The 24,035-nt window shown below is 62.7% G+C and overlaps 1 protein-coding gene across 2 annotated transcripts in view; it reads left to right on the top strand.

The window, feature by feature from the left end:
* Positions 1 to 13,030: 13,030 nt before the first annotated feature.
* Galnt9 (polypeptide N-acetylgalactosaminyltransferase 9) overlaps positions 13,031 to 24,035 on the top strand; it is a 71,017-nt gene continuing 60,012 nt past the window's right edge. The window contains exon 1 of one of the 2 annotated variants that reach the window (XM_047562289.1): positions 13,031 to 13,489. In XM_047562289.1, the coding sequence (XP_047418245.1) occupies positions 13,249 to 13,489 (241 nt within the window). In that variant the 5' untranslated portion in view covers positions 13,031 to 13,248. The remainder of the gene's footprint in view (positions 13,490 to 24,035) is intronic. The other variant, XM_047562290.1, reaches the window with a different exon arrangement.

Raw genomic sequence — 24,035 nt, 5'->3', positions numbered from 1 at the left:
AGCAGCCTGGGTGTCTGGGCAGCTGAGCTGCGGAAGCAACTTTCTAGGCCCCCTGTGCAAGCAGGGTGCCCACTGGTCTTTTCTCAAATGAATTTTCACTTCTACTCCCTTGAGCCTGATATGGGTGTGGTCTTGCCAGCTCCTGAGATGCTCTCAAGTCGCCTTTTCTAGTGTCTCCGTGCAAAGTACTTAGCATCTCTTCAGTGGTCGTATGTCGTTAACAGCCACACCTTCCTTAGCCCCAGTTTTACTCACAATTTTCTGGCCAAGCTGTAAGATTTCAAATCCTTCTGCTCTGCTTTCTGCTCCGGACTGTCATGATAAACTTGACTAGAAGCCACCAACAGTATCCACACCCCCTCCCGAATGCTGTGCTGCCTTGAACTTTCTTCTGCTAGTTTAGTTAGTTTAAAGCGAACCTCACGCAAAGTCTCAGGACATGGGAAAAATGTAGACAACTTCTTAGCCAGAACACAACACACATGGTGGCTAGTCCTGTTTCCAAGAGGGTCCTTCTCCCCTGAAACCTCATGAGCCTGGTCCCCACTGTCCACAGTCCTATCCACGTTCTGGTCTTCCGAGTTCCACCAGGATCACCTTAAGCTCCGCGTACAACATTCTAAAGTGGAGCTGAAGAAATAGCTCCTGTTGGAGAGTGCTTGCCTAGCATGTGCAAGGACTGCAGTTCAAATCCCTGGCTGCTCAAACAAGAAAAAAAAAAAAAAAACATTCTAAAGCTTTTCCAGCTTGCTTTCCAAACTTTCCACCATTCTTTCCCCAGCAAACCAGGTCAGAGAATTCTGAACCACACTGCCAAGTTAGTCACAGCCTTGACCCTGCTGGTGGTATCGATTTCTGGTTTAGTCGACTTTTTCACCACTGTGACCAAAAGGCCAGACAAGAACAGTGTTTAGAGGGGAAAAGCTTCTTTGGCCTCATGGTTTCAGAGGTCTCAGTTCAGATTCTGCCTGTGGGTCTAGGCCAAGGGCGGCAGAATGTCATGGTGGAAGGGGAGGAAGAGGAAAGCAGCTCAGAATGAGACGATGAGGAAGCAGAGACGCTCTGCTCTCCAGGGACAAGGTATAAACGCCAAGGTCATGTACCCCGCAACCCTTCCTCCAGCCACGCCCCACCTGCCTGCAGCCATCACCCACTTAATCCACTCAAGTGGATTAATGCACCAGAGAGATTAAGACTCTCATGACCCCATTGGTTCACCTCTAAACTTTCTTGCATTGCTTCACGCATGACATTTTGGGGGATACCTCATACTAAAACCATGATCGTAGGGCGGAACTTTTTAGCAAACAGTAGAGATTCAGCCCCAAATAGCTAACCAAAACAGGAAATTTTATATAGCCTGTAGCTGTGTAATGAGTCAAGGACTTCAGGCATAGTTGGATCCAGGAGCTCAGTCATCGTTGTCGTAACCCGTGTGTGTGTGTGGTGGGAGTTGATTCCTGTTATTCTCGGTGGTCTCCAGGATGTCCCTGAAGGACAGTGCTGAGGGGATCCTCCCGGTGGCAGAGACTCGGATGCACTTGGATGTGGCCTTCCTTTGATTATATGCTGGCTTGTGGGCTGTGGTCCAAGAGCCTGGCTGGGTGATCGGGGACTGGGAATGAGTATGACTGGAAACTTGGTGACATTCGGGGACTCTCGGAGTGGGTGAAGGACGTGAGATGTCTGTGCCCCCGGGAGTGCTCTCCACAGGGGGCCTCGGCAGAGCGGGGCTTCAACAGTCGGGTTCCCCTCAGACCCGTGGCGATTCCTTCCTGCTGGTCTCAGCTCCGGGTTTGCGGTGACCGTCAGCAGCCCGGGACGCTCCTGCAGCCCTGCCTAGCAGTCGGTCTCAGCGCACTCCCGCGGGTCCATCCCCCACTCCCGCGGGTCCATCCCCCACTCCCGAGGGTCCATCCCCCACTCCCGAGGGTCCATCCCCCACTCCCGAGGGTCCATCACCCACTCCCGAGGGTCCATCCCCCACTCCCGAGGGTCCATTCCCCACTCCCGAGGGTTCATCCCCCACTCCCGCAGGTCCATTCCCCCACTCCCGAGGGTCCATCCCCCACTCCCGAGGGTCCATTCCCCCACTCCCGAGGGTCCATCCCCCACTCCCGCGGGTCCATCCCCCACGGTGCTTGGCACCCAGGTCCGGGTGGGCAGCGGGTGAGACGTGTCCCCTGGGGGAGTGCTGACTTCCCTGCTGCTGTCCACACGCCCAGGCCCCTGTCTCCAGCCAGGGGAGAGAAGCCCTGAGTGATGACGGACACACACCGTGCCCTCGCGTGCCCGGGCTTCACCTCCAGGGCGGCTGGGGCTCACCCACAGCGAGGAGCTTTGAACACAGTCAGCACCAAGGACAGCGCGGGAAGGGCGTGGGCGTGCCCTCGGTCAGAGCCCACAGCGCATCTTGCCCATCACCCCCCGGTCCCCTGGTGACCGCAGAGGCAGGCAGTGCGGTGCCGGGTGCACACGGACGCCGTGCTACTGACGGTGGCCGCGGGGCCAGGGCCAGGAGGCTGGGGCAGGAGCTCCTGGGCTGCGAGGGTCCCAGGTGGAGGCCTTGCGTCTCGGCTCAGCTCGCTGCTGGGGTGAGTCCCGAGGCCAGCCCATGGGATCACAGCTCAGGCCGAGGCCAGAGGCCAGCCCGTGGGAGCACAGCTCAGGCCGAGGCCAGAGGCCAGCCCGTGGGAGCACAGCTCAGGCCGAGGCCAGAGGCCAGCCCGTGGGCCCGAGCCCGTGAGCCCCTGGCTTCCTGTCTCTGCAGAATGGGAGGCCGCGTCTGCCCCGGGCTGAGGGTGCCGGTGCTGACCGCTCCGCCTGCCGCTGGAACCCGGGACACTCAGGGCAGACACTCCCCTCCAGGGCCCCGTGGGATCCGTGTGAGCTCTGCAGAGGCGCCGGCAGAGTGGACAGGAGTCCCAGGACATCACCAGCACTGGGAGCCGGAGGCGACTGGCCCCCGCCCCCTGGGGACATGCTCACCTCTCCTCCGTGTGGGCAGCAGCTGTCACGGGAGGTGCTGTCCAGCAGGGCTGCAGGTGTGGGCGCTGGCTCCTGGGACCTCAGCGAGGGGACCGGGCACGGCGAAGGGGAGCGGAGGCTCCTGGGCTCGGGTGGCGGGGCAGCGTCCACTCCACGCTGCATTAGGTGCTGGCACGTGAGCCTCTCACACCACCAGTGAGGCTGCCTGACCCCTGGCTGTCACTCCAAAGCAGGTGCCAGTGCCGTCCAGAGACGATCGTGCTGCGGCCTCGGGACGTGAGACTCATCTCCACCAAACAACCCGCGAGGTTGGTGCCCAGGAGGCCGTGCCTCCCTGCCTCCACTCCTGCTCGAGCTGGTGATGCAGGAGGAAGAGTTAAAACCGGGGAAACGTGGGCTGTTGAGCCGGCGCTGCGGCAGCCGGGCTGAGACTGCAGATGCAGATAGGCCTCCTCAGCTCAGGCCGCGTCCCGCGTGAGCCAGCGGCTGCCTGGCACCAAGCTGGCCATGGAGGCAGCGTGGCCTGGTGGGGAGGGCTGGGTGCCCAGCCCGTGGATCCGCAGAAGCCCGGACAGTGGCCCTCGGGTCCTCCTCGGCCCTCCCGTCCAGCTCAGTGCGCTACTCCTAGAATGCGCCTGCGTTTGGGTCTCACCTGCCGCCACCTCCCTATGACCTGGGGCCGTGTGCACCCCGCCCAGGGCGCCTCCGGCACACCGAACCACCAGACCTTTCACCGTAGGGAGCAGGGGAGCGTGGCCCCTGCCGAGCCCGCGGCCCGCCAGCCTCTAGCTCCTGGTGCCCACGTCCCTGCGCCCGGGCACCACGCTTCACCTAGTGCTGTGGCCCCACCATGTTTCACTGAGACTTTGTGTGGATTTCTCTCGTTTCCTGTGCAGCTAAGTGTTTCCTTGGGCACTAGGGCCCTTTGTGACTCCTCCGTGAACCGCCGTCCTGGTACTAGCGTGGGTCTTCCCCGCGGGGCGTGCGGATCCTCCAGAGGGAGGCTTAGCTCCAGGACTCCACCAGCCTGGCACAGACTCTCACACGTGCGTGCGCTGTGATGAGACCCTCTTCCCCTCCACGCTCACTCCTGTGTCCTCCCTTGGTCCTTCACAGAAGTCTCCTGGTGGCCTTTTTGCAAGGCTAATCCCCTGTGGCATTGTGTGAACACAGCAGCATCAGCAGCTTCAGGCCGAGATTGATCCAGGGGCTCAATCAATCCCTGCCTTTGGGCCTTGACTCTCCCAGCTCCAGGCCTTTCCTGGGGTCTCAGGATTAGCCAGCAGACATTTTCCTGGCATGGTCACTGGGCACTCAGTATTCTAACCCCGGTCCTGACCAGCTCTGACCAGCTTGGTCAGGTGTTCATCTGTGAGCCAATCAGTCTCCAGGGAAATGGAGCCTCCCGGTTGGCCTGCCTGCTGCAGCCTGGAGCCAGGACAGAGCTGTTCCAAGTCGCTGAAGTTGACCAGGGGCTGCTGGAATCCTCGAGCCAGAGGTGCGTCCAGAGGGAGTGGCCAGAAACATGTCCGCCGTGGTAGTTGACCAGCCCACTGGCCCCTCCCAGGGTGCCCAGGCGGAGCCCCTGCCAGCGCCCTCCACGTGCGTCCACAGAACACCAGGCCTGTGTGCTGCCCGCGCCGGAGCCTGGCCAGGGCAGTCGGCAGAGTCGCCCCCGCCCACAGCTGGCCCCCGAGGACCCTGGCCTCATGCTGAGCCTCTGCTTCTCCCGCCACGATCCCGGCATGGACTGCCAGGCCCTGGAGCCACCATGGGCGGCGCACTCTGCCTTCCCGACCTTTGTCCGGCTCCAAGGCCCTGGGCAATGATGGTCAGGGGTCCTTGCCAGTCAGAGGGAAGAGGCTGGCCAACCACTGACTGACCCCAGGGCCTTGGGTCCTCCTGCTCGGCCGGCCTGGCTGGGCCAGCCACCCCCTTGGAGCAGATCCCGGAAGCCGGCCCCACGGGCCGCCAGGGCTCCAGGGCCCAGTGAGGACAGGTCAGCAGGCTCTCAAGCTGCCGCCGGTTGGAGCAGATGGAAGTGAGACTCGCTCTGGACCGTCTCTCCCTGGACGAGACACCGTGGCGCCTTCTCCGCCCCAGCGCTCTGGGTCGGAGCCGGCTGTCCCCTGGCAGAGGGGTCTTTGCGCCCTCTGCAGGCCGGTCTGATGCCGCAAGGCCTCGGGCGCCCCAGCGTGCCCAGCGGGCCACGGGCTGGGGGTTCTCCCGCCTCCCGCCAGGACCCGCGTCACGTCCCCGGTCGGGAAGAGGCAAGAAGCCTGCCTGGTGGGCGGGCAGGAGAGCAGGTGTGGACGGGAAAAGAGCTGTGGGTGGGCCGTGGAGAGGCAGGGGGTGGACAGGACAGGGACACCACCCAGGCCAGAGCTGGGCGCTTGGGACCGCTGGGGGCAGAGGGGCAGTCTGTGGACGCTAGCCTGCTGTGGGAGCAGAGGACTTGGGTGTCACTCAGGGATGGCCGCATGGTGGCCTGGCCGACCTGCATGTGCCACATCCCCAGGGACCAGGCCTGAGCAGGAGGACAGAGATGGCCTGCTCTCCTCTCGGGTCGGGGGACTTGGGAGCAGCTGGGTGAGGGGCCCGCAGGACTGCGCCCCGCACAGCGAGGTTCCTGGAGGTGGCTCCAGCGGTCACAGGACGGGGTGGTGAGTCTTGGTCTGTCCATGTGCCCAGACGTGTGGCCGCGGTGCTCCGGATGTAGCCAGAGGCGTCTGGACGGAAGTAACATCTGAGCCGGTGGCCTGGGGGCTCCTTGGCCTCTGTGTCTCTGCAGAACCCTGGCTGGCTCCCCGCAGGACTGGGCAGGGCAGGATTCCTCACAGGGCAGGACGGGGCGGGGCATGTCCACTCACCAGGTCCCAAGCCTGCCGAGATCAGAGGCCCTCACAGCCTAGAGCAGTCGCCTGCCAGGACAGGCTGGCCAGAGTCCATGGACACCGCTCCCTGCTCCTCCTTCAAGGGACCAGGGCCACCCTGACCTCCTGCTCCTCCTTCACAGGAACCAGGGCCACCCTGACCTCCTGCTCCTCCTTCACAGGGACTAGAGCCTCCTGTGACTCCCTGATGTCCCTGGCATCTGCACCTGTGGTGCTGCAGGTCCTGCAGGGTCCTGCAGAGAGGCTGGGTGCCTCCTGGTGCCTGTGCTCCGAGTGCTGCACAGAGTGGCTGCTGTGCCATCTTGCTGGTGACAGTCACCAAGTAGGAGCCCCTTGCTCAGCACCTGTGAGCGGGAAGATGCTTCTTCTTGTTTCTGGCTGCGGTGATACAAGGGGGAAGTAAACGGGTCAGGACCCAGAAGCCCCTGTGGGGTGACTGGGAGGCACGCGAGCCAGCACCCTTCCTGGGTCTCACAGAACAAGATCCCAGAGCAGGCAGCTGGCAGAGGCCTCCCTCCTCCCTCCTGGGTCATCAGTTCCACATTGACTTTCATGCACACTTGTAGCTTCATGGTCACCAAATGGCTGCTGCCCTTCTGCCCATCACATCTGAGTTCCAGAGAGGGCAAAGGAAAGGGTGCAGGGGAAATTGGCACACCCGTAGAATCAGCCCCTTCAGTCAGGGAGGAAAACCTTCCTACTAGCCCACCTGGCCTTGCTGGTCACGGCTCAACAACAGCCACCCAGAGACCGACTGTGGACTGGCTCAGACTAGTGAGATGTGCCTCGGGCTGGATGGGTGCTGAGGTCCAGAGGCACTTGTGCTGCCTGAACAAATGGAAGGTCTTGTGTCGGGGGACGAGAGGGTCCTGGGAAGCCCTGCCCAGGTCTGCCAGGGGCCTGCCCGGGTTCCGGGCTGGGGGCTCGCCTAGGCTGGGGGCTCAGACCTTGAACACAAACGCAGCCAGACTTCCCCAGAAACACCACGGAGAGGTGCCTCGCAGCCCGGCCGGAGCAGGGACTCCAGCTCCTTCAGAGCCCGGGGCGCGGCCAGGAGAGGAGGCCACGCAGGGGCCACTGAGGGAGAGGCAGGGCCTGTGGCGCACGGCGGAGGGGGCGCGGGGGAGCCCGCGGCTTCCGGGGCTCCTGCCCCTGTGCCTCAGGGCACCTGCTCTTGGCACCCTGCAGCCACGTCCTGAGGAAGCGCAGCCCCGCGGGGAGCCAGGGCGGGCGGCCGTGGCCTGCGGGATGTGTTGCTGTGCCTCAGGGACGATGCCCCGGGAAGGCCGCCACGAGGCCAAGGGGCTCCGGGGTGTTCCGTGCAGCCCCTGGCACGCAGAAGGCTCCTCGGCACTCCATGAGCCCAGCCAACCCAGGCTGAGGCCCAGTGGAGGCCAGGAATCCGAGGAGCAGCAGGGCGGGCGAGCCTGTGGGCCCTTATGGCCAGGAGCAGGCCCTGCACTGTGGTCAGGGTGCAGCGGGCCCGTGGGAGGCCAGGACAGAGCCCGTGACCCGTCGGTGTGTCTGGGAGGAAAGGTGGCAGGAAAGGGCAGACCCCACTAAGGCCTGCGACGCTCTCTGTCTCTGGCTCTCTCTGTGTGTCTCTGTCTCTGTCTCTCTCTCCTCTCTCTCTCTCTCTCCTCTCTCTGTCTCTCTCTCAGTCTCTGTCTCTGTGTCTCTCTGTCTCTCTCAGTCTCTGTCTCTCTGTGTCTCTCTGTCTCTCCCTCTCTCCCCCTCCTGTATCTCCATCTCTGTCTCTCTCTGTCTCTCTCTGTCTCTGTTTCTTCCTCTCTCTGTCTCTGTCTCACCCACACACTCTCCCCTTCTGTCTCTCTCTGTCTCTCTCTCTGTCTCTCTCTCTCTGTCTCTCCCTCTGTCTCCGTCTTTCTGTCTCACTCGCACACTCTCTCCTCTCGGTCTCTCTCTTCTCTCTCTGTCTCTCCCTCTATCTTTCTCTCTCTGTGTCTCTCTGTCTTTCTCAGTCTCTGTCTGTCTCTGTGTCTCTCCCTCCCTCTCTCTGTCTTTCCCTCTCTCTGTCTCTCTCTATCTCTGCTTCACCCACACATTCTCTCCTCTCTGTCTCCCTCTGTCTCTCTGTCCCTCTCTCTCTCTCTGGCTCTCTCTCTCTGTCTCTATCTCTCTCTCTTCTCTGTCTCTCTCTCTGTCTCTCACCTGCACACTCTCTCCTGTTTCTCTCTCTGTCTCTCTCTGTCTCTCTCTGTCTCTCTCTCTTTCTCTCCCTCTCTCTCTCTGTCTCTATCTCTCTCTGTCTCTGTCTCACCTGCACGCTCTCTCCTCTCTGTCTCTCCCTCTCTGTCTCTCACCCACACACTCTCTCCTGTCTCTCTCTCTCTGTCTCTCAGTCTCTGTCTCTGTGTCTCTCTGTCTCTCTCTCAGTCTCTGTCTCTCTGTGTCTCTCTGTCTCTCCATCTCTCCCCCTCCTGTATCTCCCTCTCTGTCTCTCTCTGTCTCTCTCTGTCTGTTTCTTCCTCTGACTCTGTCTCTCTCTCTGTCTCACCCACACGCTCTCCCCTTCTGTCTCTCTGTCTCTTTCTGTCTCTCTCTTCTCTCTGTATCTCCCTCTCTCTGTCTCTCTCTCAGTCTCTGTCTCTGTGTTTCTCTGACTCTCTCAGTCTCTGTCTCTGTCTATGTCTCTCTGTCTCTCCCTCTCCCCCTCCTGTATCTCCATCTCTGTCTCTCTGTCTCTGTTTCTTCCTCTGTCTCTGTCTCTCTGTCTCTGTCTCACCCACATGCTCTCCCCTTCTGTCTCTCTGTCTCCCTCTGTCTCTCTGTCCCTCTCTCTCTCTCTGGCTCTCTCTCTCTGGCTCTGTCTCACCTGCACGCTCTCTCCTCTCTGTCTCTCCCTCTCTGTCTCTCTCTCTCTGTCTCTCTCTGTCTCTATCTCTCTCTCCTCTCTGTCTCTCTCTGTCTCTATCTCTCTCTCCTCTCTGTCTCTCTCTCTGTCTCTCACCCGCACGCTCTCTCCTGTCTCTCTCTGTCTCTCTCCCTCTCTGTCTCTCTCTGTCTCTCTGTCTCTCTCTCTGTCTCTCTCCTCTCTGTCTCTCTGTCTCTCTCTATCTCTCTGTCTCTGTCACCCACATGCTCTCCCCTTCTGTCTCTCTGTCTCCCTCTGTCTCTCTGTCCCTCTCTCTTTCTCTCTGTCTCTCCCTCTCTGTCTCTCTCTCTGTCTCTCTCTGTCTCTATCTCTCTCTCCTCTCTGTCTCTCTCTGTCTCTCTCTCTCCTCTCTGTCTCTCTCTCTCTGTCTCTCACCCGCACGCTCTCTCCTGTCTCTCTCTGTCTCTCTCCCTCTCTGTCTCTGTCTCTCTGTCTCTCTCTCTGTCTCTCTCCTCTCTGTCTCTCTGTCTCTCTCTATCTCTCTGTCTCTGTCACCCACATGCTCTCCCCTTCTGTCTCTCTGTCCCTCTCTCTCTCTCTGGCTCTCTCTCTCTGTCTCTGTCTCACCTGCACGCTCTCTCCTCTCTGTCTCTCTCCTCTCTGTCTCTCTCTCTGTCTCTCTCTGTCTCTATCTCTCTCTCCTCTCTGTCTCTCTCTCTGTCTCTCACCCGCACGCTCTCTCCTGTCTCTCTCTGTCTCTCTCTCGCTGTCTCTCTCTGTCTCTCTCTCTCTGTCTCTCCCTCTGTCTCCGTCTTTCTCTCACTCACACACTCTCTCCTCTCTGTCTCTCTCTTCTCTCTCTGTCTCTCCCTCTATCTTTCTCTCTGTGTGTCTCTCTGTCTCTTTCTCAGTCTCTGTCTGTCTCTGTGTCTCTCCCTCCCTCTCTCTGTCTCTCTCTCGCTGTCTCTCTCTGTCTCTCTGTCTCTCTCTGTCTCTCTGTCTCTGTCACCCACATGCTCTCTCCTGGGCTGGCCTGCTGGGACCGTTTCTTCCTGAGAAGGCAGGTGGCGGTGTGGCCTGCGGGGTGCGCGTCCCCCTCCTCTCCCAGCTCCTCGCCTGCTCCGCGTCACCTGCCTGAGGCCGATGGGCCCATCTGTGGGTTAATGGGCTGTGGGTCCACCAGCTGTCGCGGGGGCGTCCAGCAGTGGCCGTGGCGGGGGAAGCGCCAGGCGTCTCTGCTGACTCTTCAGACCCTGCATCCAGACCCGCCTGCCGTGCGGTCGGGCAGTAGGGGAGACGGGGTTCTGGGGGCCCTGAGCCCCCACTGGCCTCCGGGGCACAGCCCAGGTCTCAGCACCTGGAGGTCAGTGACCCGCTGTGAAGGTGGCCGCTGGACTGGCCCTGCCCAGGGCCTCAGGGAGTCGTTCCCCCAGCACATATGGAGTTTCACTTCCCACAGGGACAAGGACCCTGAGTTCAGTCCCCTCAGTGACACCAAGTGACCCCAGGGGTCCTTGCCCTTGTAAATGGCTGTGCTGGGTGGGGACACAGCGCTGGTCAGCTGGGAAGTGGCCATGGGGTTGAGCATGCCTGTCGCCAGACTGTCCCCAGGGTCCCTGTGCCAAGCAGGCAGGACTCACTCCCGTGCACTGTGCTTACGGTCCTCCTGCTGCTCTGACCCGGTGTCAGAGTGGGCCCTGCGGGTGGCCCTGGTCGCCGGCTGCTCCTGAGGGCCCCCGCGGGCTCTGTGGGCAGGCTTCCTACGGACCCGCAGTGAGCAGGGCAGGAGCCGCCTGTCCCTCCAGCAGAGCCAGCTCTGACCCGGCTGGGCAGGCCGGGGCATCACCTGACATGAGGCTCCTTCTCTCCGAGGCAGCCTTGTGGCCCCAGCCTGGTAACCCTGCTCCGTGTGTGGGGCAGGGAAGGAGGCAGGACCAGCTCAGGCCGCGCTCTGCCCAGACCCCGCGAGTCAAGCTGGCACTGCCCTGCCGCGGCCAACCCTGGACCTGTGTGTCCCCCCAGGTGGCGAACCTGGCTGGCACTCAACACAGTGGACGCAGGGCCTCAGGGATGGCCAAGGTGGCCAGAGCAGGCACCATGGAGGGCAGTGCAAGAGGAGGGGCGGGTTCAAGGCTGGTCACTCCCTCCCGAGCTGCCGGCCCCCGACACCAGGCTCAGGTGACCGCGGCGACTTGTGGCCCCATGGGTGCTGGTTTGCTGGGCTGGCAGAGGCACCTCCTGCAGGGCGCCGGCCAGCCCCTTGCCCAGCGTGCTTGCATTTCCTGTGAGCTTTGGCCAAACGGGTGCCTGTGCAGCCGCGTGGATTCCTGCTGGGTTTTAGACGGCAGGGCGGTCAGACCATCACGTGAGTGAAACAGTGCTTTCTCCGCAAACCGCTTCAGCATCGCTTTCAGTAAACACGTGATGAAAAGTACTTGATTTTTTTCTCAAGCAACAGTGGCTAATAAATTCAATTCTGGAGCCAAATTGTCTGGGCTTAAATCCCAGATCTGGGCTTTGCCATGGACATGACCTTGAGCAAGGATTCATTGCCTGGCTGCCTCAGTTTCCTCTTATGGAAATTAGGCAGAAGCAGCCTGTGCCTCTGTGCAGGGGCGAGCCAGCGCAGGCCCACGTCCAGCTCTGCGGTGACCGCAAGGCTGCTCCTTGCGAAAGCAGAACATCTTAGCACCTGGCACAAGAAGCGGAAGAGGACAGCTCCTCCGAAGGAGGACATGGGGATGTGGAGGACGTGAGGATGTGGAAACGGCCCGGGTCCCTCAGGCTCGCTGCATCTCAAGGATCTCCTGGCGCAAGGATGAGAACAGTGTCCCTGGGCTCCAACTAGGAACACGCCACCAAGCGAGCACCCTGCAGCACACTGGCCACGGTCCCGGGGGTGGGGTCCTTCCTGGTAGTATCCTCTGAATTTTTTGAAACAAATGTCTTAAGAAGGAAGAGAGGTTCCGCCAGGGAAGGAGATGCTCTCTCAGCTCCTGCCAGCAACCGGCAAGAGGCAGGAAGTCTCCAAGTGGAAGGGGGTGCTTTCTGCACGGACATGCACGTGTGCAGAAGAGAGCACAGGACCCCCAGCCCCTACACACAAACACACATGTGCACACATGCACCCACGGACACACAGACACGCACACACTGGCACACATGAACAGATGTATGCACACCAAGACACACACCACACACATATACGCACATCCATGAACACACCTGTGCACAGGCACACACACAAACACATGCAGATGCATGCACAGGTAGGCACTCACACACATTCATGGGTATGTGACCACCCAGAGACACACACATTAACACACACGAACACACTCACATGGACATGCACACACAGAGCCAGGAGCCATGAAGTCCCAGGGCCTTGTCCTACTCATCTATTTCAAGGGCTCAGCACAAAGTAAGCTCCTAATAAATGCTCCATCATTTGTTCATTCAACAAATATTTACTGAGCACCAAGTATGTGTCAAAAAGCATTCCGGGCACTGGGGATACAGCGTGAACCCCGCAGACAGAAGATCATGTCCGTGATCCGAGTTCACCACCCATGCAGCTGGTCCAGGCCCTGGGGCTTCCCAGCTCTGGCTGTGTGTGCATGTCCATCAAGCATACCTGTGCGATGCCCTTCCCTCTCTGGATCCCAGTTATCTCTACAAAATGCCAGTGCGGGGCCAGAGTAGAGATGGGGCAACTGGGATTTGGGGACTGCGCATCTATCTGGGCTCTGAGGAGCATGACCCAGGGGTGGGCCTGGGTCCCTTTTTCTCTCCTGGGGGTTTCCTCCTGGCCTGGTGGTTCAGTCTCTGGCTGCTCCAGCTGTCCTTTCCCGTCCCACGGTCCCAGAGAGGGACCGGGCAGCCAAGGTGGCTCTGACCCCGCTCCTCGCCTGCACCGTCCGCCCCTCCGCCCTGGAGCCCCCAGCTCGCGGGTCCACGCGGAGGGCCAGCCTGGTCCAGCAGCCCCGCGGCCCGGCTGCCAGGGGTCGAGTTTGGGGCTCATCCCTGCGCTGGCGCGGGAGTCGGGAGCCCAGGGAGGGGCGCGCGGAGGGCGGGGCCCCGCGGCCGCGCGGGCGCCCGTGGCCTCGCCCGCCGGGCAGCCTGGCCGGGACCGCGCACCGGCGGCGGGCGGTCCCGCGGGCGGCGGGCGGGGCGGCGGGCGCCGCGTGCATGCTGATGAGCGCGAGGCCGCGTCACTGCGCACCGGCGCCGTGGCTGCGGGCGGGAGGAGCGCGCGCAGGAGCGCGGAGCAGCGCGGAGCAGCGGCCCCGCCGCCGAGCCCCGCGCGCCTCGGCCAGGCCGCTCGGCGCGGGGCGGGCGCCCTGCGGAGGATGCGGGCGGCGCCGCGCGCGCGCAGCCCCGGGCAGCCCCTGCGCGCCGGACGGCGGTGCTGAAGGGACAGCGCCCGCCCGCCGGCCCGGGTCCCGCAGCGGCCGGCCGCGCCCAGGCTGCCGCCGCCCGGCCCCCGGGGATGCCCCGCGGCGAGGCGGCCCCGCCCGAGCCGCACGCATGGCGGTGGCCAGGAAGATCAAAACTTTGCTGACGGTCAACATCCTGGTGTTCGTGGGCATCGTCCTCTTCTCCGTGTACTGCCGCCTGCAGGACCGCTCGGCCGCGCTGGTGCAGGTCGTGAGCGGCGCCGACCGCCGGGTGCGCAGCCGGCACGCCAAGGTGGGCGCGCTGGCCGACCGCGAGGCCATCCTGCAGCGCCTGGACCACCTGGAGGAGGTGGTCTACAATCAGCTCAATGGTGAGCGGCCGCGAGCCGGGTCCAGTGCGGGGGCGCGCCGCTGTGCCCAGGGGTCGGGACCCACGCCCACCGTGGGCCTAGGCCGCAGGGCTGGGGCCGGCCCCTCTGTGGGCACCGGAGCAGATCGGTGGGGGGCAGACCGAGGCGAGGGCCCTTCGAGTCCTCCCTTTGGCAGAAGCCGGCCTGGATGGCCACTACTCATTCATTCCTCCAGTGGACACTTGGGAAGGACCCTGGCATCCCCTGCAGTGACTCCAAACTTACTCCCCAGAAGAACTTCAGGGAACTTCTAGAGAGGTTCTTAGGCCCTACCTTGCAGTGGGCAGCACCAGCGTCCAGGGGTGAGGGCAAGCTGTGGGCCTCCAAGGGCTTAGGGTGGGCTTACTCCCCTCTTCCTGCAGATGTGGAGGGAGGGGCAGACCTCCTGTCATCTGAGTGGCTGACATCTGTCCTTGCTCCTGGGCACACGGGGGACCCACTACACTGTGACCACTGACCCAGACAGCCTCTCGCCGGGGCTACTCAGGACTTGTGCCAGAAAGTTTTGTGGTGGGAGATGCTGAGGCCTGGCTGGTAGTGTGGACAGATGAAGTCAAGGGTCCAGGCTGGGCAGGAGCTAACTGCCCATATGGACGGAGGCTGTGTGCCTGGTCGCCCCCAAAAGCCTTGAAAATGTCCTTTGCTGCACGGGACCTTGAGGAGGTCAGCGTTGGTGTTGCGGCAGGTCAGGGCCGCTGGCGCCGCGGTGGGAACGGGTACTTTTCCACTTTGGGAGGCACAGGACAGACAGAGACTGCCCCCATGGTGGAGGTGCAGGGCGGAGGGAGTTTGGGTGTGCCCCCTTTCCAGGGGCTTCTCTCTGCTGTCTTGTGGGCTGTTCTGGTTTCCGCATTGATGGCCCCAGAAACCCTCTTCCAGGAAGTGCCAGGAACAGGGTCCGTAGGAGGAGGCTGCGCTGGCATCTGTGCGTTGCCCTGCTGCCATGCGTGTGGGGGGTGGAGGTTGGGGTCTTCCTGCAGGTCCTCTGGGAGCCCGGGTTGCAGGTGGGCCTCTGAGTCGCAGCCTGAGGGGTCTGCCTGGCGCGTCCCGGGATGAGGGCTGTCTGCCTGCAGCTGGCTTACGCTTGGGCACTGAGCACACCAAGACCCCTCCGTGCTTTCTGGCCACATGGAGCACCTGGTGCCCCGGGGGACGGCTGGCCGGCTCCCTGGCTTTTCTGGTCTTTGCTTTTCTGCTGTAGCCACAGAGAAGTTTAGTTGGAGCGGCCACCTGGCCATTCCGGCAGTGACTCATCTCCTGGAAGGTGGCGTGCCCCGTAATAGCACAGAGCTTTATTGAAGTGTATTTGCCAGGGTGTTATGGTCTGTTTTATGGGGAGAACCGGAGGATTATATAAAAACATTGGCAGCACGTTGGGTTGTGTAACGTCACCACGGCCAGCAGCGCTGGGCTGCTCTCCTCCCCTTGCGGCGGAGAGCAGGAACCAGGCGTCTTGGCAGAGACAGCCTGGACCCTCAACCAACTTTCCTGACATACGTGGGGAGAGAGTGACGTGACTCTGGGGGGTGGCCTGTCACCCTCCCTCCCCAGCCTCTCGTCCCCTCTCCTCCCCGCCAGGTGCCCAGCCCTCCTCTTCCCTTCTTGTTAAATGCTCTCCTCTCTCTCGCCAAATCCTGTCCTCCTCCCCAGCTTCCCTCTTTCCTCTCCCGCCTCTTCCCGGTTCCCTCTCCCTCTCTGTGACCTACGCGCCCGGCAGGAGTTTTTCGATATTTGCTCCAGGAAATGACAAGAGACAGCAGAATCTGTCACTGATCCCAGGTGGGTCATCAGGAGGGGACAGTCCAGTGGCAGGGCTGACGTCCGTCCTCTGAGGCCTCCCCAGAGCGAGTTTGCTGCGGGTGTCTGGGTTGTGGGAGGTGAGGAAATCTGAGCGTGCTTCGAGGAGGGGGCAGCCTGCTCTCTTGTTCTATTTCAGGTCCCGGAAATCTGAGATTGATTCCTGGGAGTTTCTGCCAGATGCTAATCTGGCCAAGCTCAGGAGAGAGGGAGAAATCCAAAGCAAGATTGATCTGTCACTTACATTTCCTCTGCCCGGGCTGCTCCCCGGAGGTTTCTCGTGGCTGGAGGGAATCTGTGAGAAGGGATGTCCTGGGGCACCAGCCGGGTTTGCTTAGAGATGGGAGGAGCCGCGCTGGGGGAGCAGGCCCAGAGTGGTTGCTCTGTGGCTGGCCCAGCGCGTGTGGACACCTCACTGAGCTTCGCAGACCCTGCGGGGTGCACGCAGGGTAGAAGCCCAGGCCTGGAGGAAGGTGCTGTAGGACAATGGCCCCGCCCTCGATTGGCAGGAGTGTTTGCTTCTGAATTCAGTGCTCAAGCCGAGGAAGAGTGTTCACAGACGAGAACCCTGAGTCGCACAGAGAGCACAGAACCTCGTTCCTGTGCCTGCAGGGGCTCGGGAGCCTGTGGACTCCACATCCGAGGCTCTGCAGCCAGGGAGCAGAGGAAAGGCACCTCCCTGTGACCTCCCGCCAGCCCGCCAGCCCCTGCCCCAGGGATTGACCCGGCGAGGGCGGTAGGGGGAGTGGGCACCTGTTGGCAGGGTCGGTGCTGGGGCCTCACACACACCCAGGGGGCCTCTCTGCACCTAGGGAGTTGCCACCTGCAGCCTCCGGCCGGGGACCCTGAGAACAGGAGGCCAACCTGGGGGACGCCCCGGGGGACGCCCCGGGGATGTAGGGACGGTGGTGACGCCTTGGCTCTGGGTGTGGGCTTTCGGGGGTGGTTTCTGGAATCACCCACCCAGCCCGGCACACTGGAGTGAGTCAGTCAGAGGCAGTCAGGCCAGGGTCTTGAGCCACCGGGCAGGCCGCTTGCCCAGGGTCATTCACAGAGTAGGTGGTGGCAGCCCCGACCAGGCACCTGCTTGGGAGGAACCTCCCTTCACGCAGTTGTTAAACTTCAAGTTTAAAAAGTGGACCTTGTGGACCACCAGGTGCTGGCCAGGGGCCCTGGGACGGGTAACCTCTGCCTGCCCTGCAAGTGGACGCCATTGCCCTGCCTCCTTCGGGAAACTGGCCTGGCCCTCCTGGCCCCCAGGGCTTGCCCACCTGCCCCGCGTCCTCTCACCCAGGCGACTAACACCCAAGGGGGTGCACCGGGCGCTCGGGGTTCCTGCGAGTGAAGAGAGCGTGTTTCTCGGAGGATTCCTTGTTCCGGCTTCAGCAAATGTCACTGCCGTCCCTGGGCGTAGCAGGGACGACGCTGACCTCGCGCTGCCGTTCCTGGAAGCTGCTCCTTAGGAGGGGTGGGGTCTGGGCGTGACCCCAGGTCAGGGAGCTGGGCGGACCCCAAAGGCAGAGGCTCCCTGGCGTGGCGGAGGCAGGGGCTACTTAACACCAAGCCCATCTTCTGCCAAGAATGGCATCCGGCAGGCTGGTCAGGTCCACGTGAGGCCCCTGGTTGGGGAAGCCCTGGCCAGAGAGGTGAGGCTGTGGGGGCCATCGGGGAAGAGTCCAGAGGCCATTGACTGAAGAAGCCACCCTAGGCCACCCTCGGGTCCCTGGAGCCCAGGGCCCCAACCACGCCAGCACCAGGAGTGGCTCACAGGGAGCCAGAGCCAGGGGACGGGAGGGGACACCCATGGCCAGCAGGCATGCCAGGGTCCCCCAGGCAGATGGCGGGGCTGAGGGGCCTGCTCTGGGGCCAGGGAAGGTGCCCAGCCTGCCTCCATCCGGCCCTGGTGGCACCCAGCACAAGGGCTGCCGTCCACAGTGAGCTGGAGGGGGCAGTGGGCGGGGCGTGGGCAGGGCCGGGGCTCCGCCCACCTCCCTCGCCTGCTGGCTCTCACCTCCCTCAGGAGCTCTGGCGCACTGGGCAGTGGCTTCCAGAAAGGGCTTGCTGTTTCTCCTCCGCCCTCGGACGCCGTCTGGATGTGCCTGGAGGGGTCGTGCCAGGGATCCAGGGCCGGCAGAAGCTCGGGGGTCTTAGTTCCTAGACTGGCCTCTGCTGTCAGGATGGCCCCTCCGCCCTGCAGGTCAGCCTGCGCCTCCCCAGCTGCCCTCAGGAGCTACCCTGTTCCCATGCAGCCAGGGCAGGGAGAGGGCTGGGGCCCAGAGCTGGCCACCATGCTGTCCAGTGCACGGCCATAGGCACTGAACGCTTTCCCGAATCCTGAGTCCGGCGGGTCAGGCCTCCAATGCTGCAGAGGCTGATGTGGGGGCCACAGCCCGCCCAGCCCCCCACTGCTGGACACCACAGAAACGGAGGCAGGCAGGCCCCGGGCGGCTGACCGTCACCAGCTGGTGTGCCGGGCGCATGGGACAGTCAGTCACGGTCCCTCTGCCGAGGAGATGGGGGCGCTGAGGTTTTGCCTCTTCTTCCTGCCTGGGCCCAGCCCACCTGCACCTGGACGCGGGCTGTGAGGTCCGTGGACACCGCCCTGCTCCTGAGCTGGGAGACGGCTGGGGCCCAGGGCTGGCCACCATGCTGTCCAAGCCCAGGGCTTGTGGAAGGGTCCCACCTGCCCTGGCCGGAGACCTGACACAAATGCCTCTGCAGTGTCCACCCCAGACCTGTCCCTGCAGGCAGGTGGGGGGACGCTGGGTGGAGTGGGAACGGAGCTGTGGGAGGGAGCTGAAGCCCGAGGGAGGGAGGCTGCACAGGAGGGAGGCTGCATAGGAGGGAGGCCCAGGCCCCACAGGAGGGAGGCTGCACAGGAGGGAGGCTGCACAGGAGGGAGGATGCATAGGAGGGAGGCTGCACAGGAGGGAGGCCCAGGCCCCACAGGAGGGAGACTGAGGCCCTGGCCTGGGAGCATCAGCAGGACGGGGTTCTCCCTCGGGGAGCACCCTGCGGGCGGCAGAGACTCGGGTCTTTCCTCCCGCTCAGCACGGTCCTCGTCCTCCCTGGGGCCTGGGTCCCTCTGATCCCACTCGCGGGATGGGAAAGCTGTTTTGTGGGTTGTTGGAGAAGCAGGCGTGCTGTGTCATCTGCCAGCAGAGGCTGGACCGGCAGAGCTCAGCAAGCAGTGTGCCCACCCAGTGGCCTCCCAGCCTCCCGGTGCCCCTCCTCCGGAAGCAGCCAGGGCCACGTGGGCGGCTCTCCTAGCTCAGCACGCAGACCGCACAGCCCTGCCGCCTGGGTTCCAGGGGCCTGGGGACACCGAGGCCGCAGAACCTGGTGGGGAAGGGAGGAGGGGAGGCGGCCTCTTCCTGAGGTCCACGCTGGTCCCTCCTGGCCCCCGGTGGCCCTGTGAGCTTGCCTGAGCTGGCCTGGCCTCCGTGGGCCTCTACAGCATCGGCTGCCTCTCTCAGTCCGCGAGCACCCACTGTTCCTGGTGCTGTGCAGGAGGACAGTGACAGGAACAGGCCCTGCCCTCGGGCTGGCCTCCCAGCAGGACAGGGAAGCAGTGGGATCCCGAGGGCGTGGGCGGCTGGACGGTGCCCAGGGTCCACGTCCCTTGGGACCTTACTTGGAAATGGGGTCTCCGTGGATGCATTACTGACAGGTCCCGGCTGTGGTGAGTGGGCCTGCGTTCGATCTCTGTCGTCCTCCTGAGAGGAAGAGAGGCAGAGGCAGAGGTGGCCACTGAGGACAGAGGCCACCCATGGGCCACCACCCAGGGGCCTGTGGAGCAGCTGGGCGCTGGGGGAGGCGGCCGTGGTGGGGCCCTGGCCCTGCCACCCAGGACTGCAGCTCAGAGTGTGGAGCAGCCTGTGTGTGGCGCCGTGCGGCGGTGACAGGACCCTCACACGGGCATGGTGCCAGCCTTGGGGTCTGGGGAGGTGGGCAGGGCTGGGTGTCAGCAGGAGCAAAGGCCCGTGGTGGCCCGAGGGTCCTGGTGAACAGCCCCCCACTGTCCTGGGTGACCTTGTCACTGGGAAGGGCGTTGGCAGTGTCCCTCGGGGCCTGGGAAGTGTGGCAGGGAACGCTGTCCCGGGAGTGCTTGGGCCCCACCGAGCCCAGAGCTGACCGCCAGCTGGCTGGTCTCAAGCACACCGCCATTTCTCTGGGATCTACCTCCTGGCCCTTCCAGCTGCTGTCCCCAGGCCCCCTCCAGACAGGACTCTTGGCCAGTGGACCATGGTCCTGCTGCTCAGCAGATGGAAAAGCAAGATTCCAGAGTGGCCGAGACCCTCCGCCTTGTGTGCGGTCACCTGGCCCACACTGTGCCCTCAGCCTGGCGGGGCCTTGGTCCCTGCCACCCGCCAGGGCCAGCCAGGACACCAGAAGCATCCCTGGGGGTGATGTTCCCGCTGCCGAGGACGCTTGAGAGCGTGGCTGGTGACTCCTGGACTCTGGCCGGCTCTGCCCCTCACTTGGGGAGCCTCGGTCTCCTCACCTGGGAAGTGGGTGGGAAGCGCCGACCCCGGAACCTCGTGGGGCGAAGGAGTGGGCAGGGGAGGAGCCTCATGGCACCCAGCAGGGAGCCAGGGCGGGCTGGAGAGGGCCGGTCAGCGCCAGGAGCCTCCCTCCCCGCCCTCCTCCATCCTCCCCGGCCTCCTCCATCCTCCCCGCCCTCCTCCATCCTCCCCGCCCTCCTCCATCCTCCCCGGCCTCCTCCATCCTCCCCGCCCTCCTCCATCCTCCCCGGCCTCCTCCATCCTCCCCGGCCTCCTCCATCCTCCCCGCCCTCCTCCATCCTCCCCGGCCTCCTCCATCCTCCCTGCCCTCCTCCATCCTCCCTGGCCGTGCTGGTGGCAGCCCCCAGCTTCCCGCCTCCCTCTAGCTGTGGGAGCTGCTTCCCGGCTCGGGGGCTGTGTGGCGGCACGTCTGGCTGGACTTCCATCACGGCTCCGGTTTTCATTTTCTATTTACTGGTATTTTGGGCCAATGATGCAGGTTTTCTCTTGGTAGTGATGTATTACTTATTCAAGAAGCAAATCTATTTAATTCGCAAGAGGAGCCGACTTAAAGGAGGGTGCTGAGGAGGGGGCTTGAGGCTGTGTAGAAGCAGCAGACTCTGCAGGGGCGGAGGGAGGCCCGTGCGGGCGCCCCCGGGCCAGAGGTTGCCTGGCCTCCCAGACCATGGCGGGAACGGGAACTGACGGGGGCTCCCAGCTCCAGACCCTGCCCTGCCCGAGGGCCTCCAGTGGGACACAGTGGGAGGCCAGGCTGCCCCTGGGGAGCGTCCTGTTCCTCCCTGGGCCTGGCCAGCTGCGGACTGGGGCTTGGGGACTTGTGGCCAGGCCATCCTCCTGCTGGCTTGGCAGATCCCAGTGCTCCCTCAGGTCCACAGGGAAGGGGCTGGGGTGGCGTCCGCCTCCCATGCTGGTTCAAAACCGGTCTGCAGTGAGTGACGTGGTCCTGGGTTGGGGCTGGACCCCAAAGGCTGGGAGCCAAGCGCACGGGCCTCCGGGTGCCCACAGCCTCCCTCCCTGCGGCAGGAGCCTGCAGCCCTCGGCCCACACGGGGTCCAGCTGCTCTGGTGGCAGCTCCGCCCCTGCCCCGGCCTGGCTGGCAAGCCCTGTCCCCCCGCGGAGGCCCCTGAGGTCCACCACTGCTGCCGTCTCACTTCTAAGATCGTAAACCAAGCGCCACCGTCTTCCGATGCATCCCAGGCCTGGCCGGGTGCCAGGGAGGTAATGGGGTCCAGCAGCACCAGGACCGCGATGGAGCCCCCGGCTCCCGGCAGCCCCTGCCACCCGGCCAGGCTCCTTCCTGCCTGGCGTCCCTGTCCTGCTCGGAAGGAGCAAGACTGCAGGGCGGGGTGGAGAGTCCAGCCGGTGCTCGCGGGGCTGAGGCTTCCGGAAGATTTCAGAGGAAGGAATCTCAACAACAGTCTGCAGCCTGGTCGACAGACCAGGGCTGCTGGAGGCTCCTGGAGAGCCGCCCGGTCCCTGCCTGCCCCTGGGAGGATGGATCTGCACCTCACGTGCAGACACTGAGCCCGGAGGCCCAGTGACCTTGGCCCAGTGCTGGTTCTGGGGCTCCGGGGCCTCGGCCGGCCACCCTGACCCACCTCGACCCTGGAGGGCTCTGGGGGGCACGGGGGCGGTCCGGCCACAGAGGTGTGGCCCAGGGAGCCGCAGTGGTGGGCAGGCCACGAGGACACACGCCGGGTCTGGGCAGGAAACAGGCAGTGGAGGCCGCCCAGCTCGCAGTGACTCACGCGGCCTGTGCAGCTGACAAGCTGGTGACAACTAGCCGAGCCGAGCCTTCTGCTTTCATGCGAGTGATTTTTCCCAGTGATAAACTCACATTTCTACAGAGTGGATTCTGGGACGACCAGCTGACCAGCCGAGGTTTGGGACATGGGACGGAGGAACAGTTGCCTCACCCAGCGCAGCCCAGACCCAGGGAGAAGGAAGAGGGTCAGGAGGAGGGGGACGTCAAAGAGAGAAGGGAGCCTGAGTTTCTCTCTAGTCCTTGCAGAGAGAACGGAAGACAGACTGGACCAGAGGGAAGAGGGCCCCAAATAGTCTCATCCTTTCAGGAATCTGAGGCTGGAAACCCGGGGCAGGCTCTGCGGAGACCCAGCCTGGTTTGGGTTTTATGTTGAGAGAGTGTCTCGCTGGTGGCGCAGGAGCGCTTCCTATCTGCCCTCCGGGCGTCCGGGCTTCAGCCTTCGAAGCCGGAGGGAAACTCTGTGGGCTCAGGTGAAGACGGGATGCTCGTTGCCGGCAAGGGCCTCGAGGCCCCAGAGGAGCGAGCGAGCGATTCTGTGCCTCGGTGCAGATGAACCAGGAGCGCTGCCAGCCCCAGCGCCCCGTGAACGCCAGCGGGCAACCACATCCACCCCGTCACCTGAGCCACCCCCGCGTCTCCGGGTGGACGCTCTGGGCCGAGTGTCCCGTCCGGGACGCACCTCACCTCGTCGCTCTGCGGCAGAGACCCGCTGTGCCCACTGCTCCCCTGGCAGCCCTAAGGACACAGGGACACAGCCCTGCAGAGTGCTCGAGGCCCCTCAGCGGGTCCTCCACACCATCGAGGGCCAGGGGAGCTGCACTCTGGAGCTGTGCGTCCTGGACACAGACCTGGTAACCTGCGGTGCTCCTCTCTTCCCAGGCTGGATTCAGAACTCCGAGCAGGGCTGGTGCTGCCGGACGCCCCGGGTCCTTCCCTGCTCCCCATGTCTGCCTTCAAGGCCCCCCGGTCACACTGTGAACCCCGAGGGTCCAGGGTGGAGCTGATGGATGGCCTGGCCCACCCACTGAACTCACGGTGATGCATACAGAGCACTAAATAGTGACCAGGAGATGGGACAAAGGCCGAAGTATGGAGGGGAACCTGCCAAGAAGCCCCGGAAGCTTCTCAGCAGAGGCATGATGGTGAGCCGGCAGAGGCTGGTCGCACAGTGCAGGTCCACTGCAGCCTCTGCTGGGAGGTCAGTCAGAGGTCTGTGACCAGTGGGGACCCCGTGGGGCTGGAGACCTGCATGGCTCCACCTCTTCCAGGGCATTGGGGCCAGGGTAGAGCTGGGTACAGAAGGCACCAGATTCAACTTGTGCTTACCAGGTTATGCTGGCTTCTCAGGGTCCAGAAAAGCATGAGCCCTAATACAGGGGCAGGTGGGAGGCCAGAGCTGTGCCCAGTGCACATAGAGATGAGGCAGAGGAGATAGGTACACCCCTCTGTGCACACCTGGATGTATCTTTATTGACAAATTTCTTTCTAGAACACTAATGCAGATTAAAAATGTGATTTTACTTCCTTAAAATCCTGGAAATCAAAACTACAGTTTGGGCATCCTAATTAAAAACCAGAAATCCAGAGGCTTCCAGTAGCTGTGCAGTGTAGGGTGTGGTTCTGAAGGGCAGGATGTACCTGTGCAGTGTAGAATGTGACTGTGCAGTGCAGGATGTGACCGTGCAATGTAGGATGTGACTGTGCAGTGCAGGATGTGACTGAAATGTAGGATGTGACTGTGCAGTGCAGGATGTGACCGTGCAATGTAGGATGTGACTGTGCAGTGCAGGATGTGACTGTGAAATGTAGGATGTGACTGTGCAGTGCAGGATGTGACTGTGAAATGTAGGATGTGACTGTGCAGTGCAGGATGTGACTGTGCAGTGCAGGATGTGACTGTACAATGTAGGATGTGACTGTGCAGGGCAGGATGTGACTGTGCAGTGCAGGATGTGACCGTGCAATGTAGGATGTGACTGTGCAGTGCAGGATGTGACTGTGAAATGTAGGATGTGACTGTGCAGTGCAGGATGTGACTGTGAAATGTAGGATGTGACTGTGCAGTGCAGGATGTGACTGTGCAGTACAGTATGTGACTGTGAAATGTAGGATGTGACTGTTCAGTGCAGGATGTGACTGTGAAATGTAGGATGTGACTGTTCAGTGCAGGATGTGACTGTGCAGTGCAGGATGTGACTGTGCAGTACAGTATGTGACTGTGAAATGTAGGATGTGACTGTGCAGTGCAGGATGTGACTGTGAAATGTAGGATGTGACTGTGCAGTGCAGGATGTGACTGTGCAGTGCAGGATGTGACCGTGCAATGTAGGATGTGACTGTGCAGTGCAGGATGTGACTGTGCAGTACAGTATGTGACTGTGCAGTGTAGGATGTGACTGTGCCATGTAGGATGTGACTG

The sequence above is a fragment of the Sciurus carolinensis genome, chromosome 8 (genome assembly GCF_902686445.1).
Source record: "Sciurus carolinensis chromosome 8, mSciCar1.2, whole genome shotgun sequence".
In the NCBI taxonomy this organism is placed as follows: domain Eukaryota; kingdom Metazoa; phylum Chordata; class Mammalia; order Rodentia; family Sciuridae; genus Sciurus; species Sciurus carolinensis.
Note: the sequence above shows the minus strand (reverse complement) of the source record. Positions and strands in the feature narration are given on the sequence as shown.